Source organism: Macadamia integrifolia, unplaced genomic scaffold (assembly GCF_013358625.1).
Source record: "Macadamia integrifolia cultivar HAES 741 unplaced genomic scaffold, SCU_Mint_v3 scaffold671, whole genome shotgun sequence".
NCBI lineage: Eukaryota > Viridiplantae > Streptophyta > Magnoliopsida > Proteales > Proteaceae > Macadamia > Macadamia integrifolia.
In genome coordinates, this window is record NW_024870511.1 from 158,040 (window position 1) to 162,386 (window position 4,347).

Consider the following 4,347-nt stretch of genomic DNA (forward strand, 5'->3'; position numbering starts at 1 on the left):
CTTCCCTAATTTCCCCCCCCCCTCCCCCCCCTCTTCTAAGTTCTGACTATATAATAACTCCACTACTTAAATAATTTACCCAACTACTCCCTCCATATCCTCCCATACATAACTTCCCATATACAATAACAATTCCCATGCAACACTGCAATTGACATGATATTGAGTACACATACATATATCACATGTGACTAAGATTTTCTCTCGTATTGCATATCTAACTTAATATCACCACAAGGAGGTGCACTTGGCCCTCAAATTTGTTGCTTGAGTAGGCTTCGCCATACTCATTCTACCAATATAATAGCATCTCAATCTAAGTATTACAGTCAAGATTGACTCAAAAGTCACAGATTGAACTAAAATTATTAGCCTCCCAAAAAAACACGTGATTAATTGAATACAAGCTAGCGTATAATTGAACCCAAAAAGCTCTTTATTTATTATGTGTTTTGGATATAAAAATTCAGTATGATTTGTGATTGGTTGTTCAAAAGAAGTTTGTTTATGTTTTCAAGAATGATAGAACTCAAGTCCCTACTGTGGCATCCGAGTTGATAAAGATGGCATGACAGTTGATGAGAAATTGCCGATGACAGTCTACCATGGAGAAGCTACGGTCGTCCGTGCTATGAGAGTCTCAAGAGGTTCAATGGAAAATCAAGAAGATAGAGTCTTTCATAAAGATCAAAATATTGAGCTTAAATGTGTTATTCCTATGTAATCTTGATGTTGATATCCATAAAAGTCATAAAATGACCTAAAAATGGATAAACTGAAGAAACTATGAGGTTTGAGCTTAGAAAACACTTGGACTTTACTATTCACGATCTATTATGACTAGCTGCGGTCATCTGTGCCTTATTGAATAAAATCTAAGTAAAACAGACGAACTTATGGATAATCGTCATGGATGCTTCCATCGAAAGAGAAGTAGTGGGTTTTGAGTTCCCAGTTCAGCGATCGACGTACTATGGATTCTGACGATCTTCAATGAGTGGAGCATTTATTGTTTTGTCTGCACCACCGATGTTTTATTCATTGATTAGATATCTACTACATCACTTGGACTTTAACCCACTATGAAAAATTCTAGGCATCTTAAATGATGTTAATGAGCTCCAATAGTTAGTTTTTCTTAGAGATAAGATTTAAGTCTTGAAAATTCAAAATGATTTAATACTTTCCATTACTATGAAATTGAAAAATGGTTAGAATATTTCCCACCTAATGGATAACCTCGCTTGATTCTAAACGGCTAGTTTGTTTCATATAAAAGGATCAAGTCATTCAAGAACGTAAGTAAGATAGATCAAGAAAAACATAAGCTTAAAAGAGATCATTTTGAAAGTGGGTAAAGAGATCTTGTAAGAATTAGTTGAGCTTAACTGGCGCTTGCACCAACTTGTAAAGAAGCCTTTTTAATGTTTTTGGTGTGAGTTTGAAGAAGTTCACTGTTGTATTATGCGTACAGAGGATAAATCCTTGGCTGATGGCCTGGGTATTCAATCCAAAGGACTGTGATTGCACTTTTTGAAATCCTTAGCCAAGTGTGACTTGGGAGCTCAGTCAGAGGAATTGTGATTGAATAATAGAAATCCTTGGCAAGTGGTCTGGGTGCTAATCCGAAGGACTGTGATTGGTTTTAAGGTTTGATTCCTACCATTTGGAAAAAAAATTCCTTGGTCCGATGGATCTGGGTAGTGGACCTACGACCTTAGATCCGAACCACTCTATATCATTTGTGTGGTCTCTTTTCTCTAACTCTATATCTCTATTGTTCTTCCTTACCTTCTTACTACTAGTCACCCAATTCACCTCCCTCTTGGGTGTTCCTATTCAATACCCTGTACATAATTTGACACGTGCTTAATCTGTGAGGGACCCTACCTATCCATTCGGTTAGAAATTGCCACACAAGACCTTCCCCACGCTTAGAATCGGTTAGGACGTGTTTTTAAGATTGGTAAAACGTATGTGCTGCCGGGAAGAGCATATCTATACTCTAGAGTTGTTAATCAATATCCATTCCAAAGATATCAATGTTCAAGCTTTCAATATGATCCTAAGGACATTGATAGAATACCTAACTAATTCCAATTAGGAATCACCAAACATTCAACGGATAGGTAACTAACAACCACCTTTATGATGACAAAGGCAGCGTTTTAAATTGAATCACTCCTTGGTGTAACAAAATGTCTCATCCGGTTTGTACATTAAGGATTGTTGTTGTCAACCAACATCATTAGTTTTGATTGGTTTTTCATTTTTTACGTTTGAAACAAGTCAAGTAATAACAGTATTATCACACAAAACTTATGATGAAAAGCTTTGATTTTGATTCCTTTCTTGCTCGACTCATTCTGATAAAACATCTAGGCTGTTCCTTTCAATTGGTTGTAAGTTGTAAGTAAAGTAACTAGTTTGAATTGATTGAAGTGAATCAATGCATCATCATCATTATTTGTTGCCCTAATCCAGGAAGTGGTGGTTGCCAATAAGACATCTATCTTGAGGGTATTTTAGTAAATATATTGGTCATTGACTCGTTAACAGCAATACGGTATGACATTTTTTTTTTTGCAAGAACATTTTATTCATAATCAACCTAAATCACTCCTGGAAGGAGTAGAACACATCTGAGTCCATGGATAACGTAGAATGACCAATATCTTATTTTGAAACTTCACATTTTGTACTTTGGACATTTACACAGACCATACTGAATCATTTATACATGCTGGCAATTCTCATGACTGATACAGATGATCCACATACCTGCAAAACCCTATGATCAGTGTCAATCACTTATTTCAGATGAAAGCCAGAATAAACCATGAATCTCCTCCTCCTATAAGGGCTGTGGTCGTGTCTGAACTATAAAAATGTCTTCGCCAACCAGACAACCTTCCACGTCCTGAGGGCACCCAAACTTGCGCTCGAGGAAGAAACCAACAGAACATAGACGCTGACCGAGCTGTTGGCGGAAAATCGGGTCAATTGTCAATGGTTTCTTGCTGTAGTCTACAATCAAACGGATAACTTCCCCATCGGCAGGGCCTGTACTTCGAACCAACATCTCCTCACTGAAATTAGCAAATGCTCTTGTGGTCACCTTGCCATCAAATTTCGCAGAAGACAAACGCCAAGGTGTTCCACAGGTGCCTGATGCCAGAGTTTCACCAACCCCAGGAGCAATCTCAGCCTCAACCAAGTTGTGATCATGGTCTGTTGGGCTAAGGGTGTGAAGCACAAAGGACAAGTCTGGTGACAGCATTTCCTGCACAAGTACAGCCATCGTAGCCGCTTCCTGTGGCACACCTGCTGCTTGACAACTTAGCACTGCTCTCCTAGTGTATAGAGAAGCCCATACTCTGGCAACAGCACCTCCAAAAACCTCAGGATTTGAGGGGCTAACATTTGGAATTGACTCGTATAGTCCAGCTGCTGACATCCCTGCCAAATCCTCAACATTGGCACTTGAGCGAACAATCAAGCGGGCATTGTCAGGGAATATTTCTGCTATGTTCACGATGATATCGTTGGAAGGCCGCTGCACTACGATAAGTTCTTGTAGTTGAGAGCATACTCCATCCAGTTCACCACCTTCCATTCTGGCATCCTCTATCTGTTTTAGAAGCGATTGGAAAGCTTCTATTGATCCACTTTCTTGTAGTGCCAATTCCATTGTCCCAAAGGGTATAACTGCTCCTGCAGGTACCAGGAATGAAGCTGGCACCCCTTGGTCACTGTAAACTGCCAGTGAACAAAATTGAAGATTGAATAACAGACATTGGAACATAATGAAAAATGATTAATTAATTTTTGTAATAAAAAAAAAATGATTATTTACTAGTTCTAGGTTTCTATTGGCATATCTGATTCCATCACAGTAGAATTCGATGCCAATTATCAAAGGTATTGGGATTTCTTTGGATAATGAGTGGTTTGATGTGAGAGTTGAAGGAAATTCAAGGTTCGTGATTGGGTTAATGCAAGATGTTTCTGCTGGTCCTTGAACATATGCTCACATGATAAAGAGCGGTTATTTAGAGCCCCAGGGAGATTGTCTTTTTATTTGAGGCTGCAATAAGCCACTGGTCGTGAGGACACTCTGGCCAGGGGTGGGGCCGACAGACATGTCTTGTACTTGGGTCCTTATCCTCCTGCCTACCCCCCCCCCCCCTCTTTTTTTGGTTTCCTTGCTTCTGGCTTAGGCCAGTGTGGTGGTGTTGTATCCTAGCTCTTTGTATTTCTGGCTTGTTTTCTTTCTTCTTGTATTTCTATCTTTTATGACTCATGTTATCCATCCATACACAACCCCCCCCACCCCCCCAAAAAAAA

General features: G+C 39.2%; 1 protein-coding gene across 2 annotated transcripts in view; it reads right to left on the reverse strand.

Annotated features, from left to right (window-relative positions):
* Positions 1 to 2,574: 2,574 nt before the first annotated feature.
* Positions 2,575 to 4,347, reverse strand: part of LOC122069638 (phosphoglucan, water dikinase, chloroplastic-like) — a 73,713-nt gene continuing 71,940 nt past the window's right edge. For both annotated transcript variants that reach the window (XM_042633689.1, XM_042633688.1), the window contains exon 19: positions 2,575 to 3,759. In XM_042633689.1, coding sequence (XP_042489623.1) covers positions 2,855 to 3,759 — 905 coding nt within the window. In that variant the 3' untranslated portion in view covers positions 2,575 to 2,854. The remainder of the gene's footprint in view (positions 3,760 to 4,347) is intronic.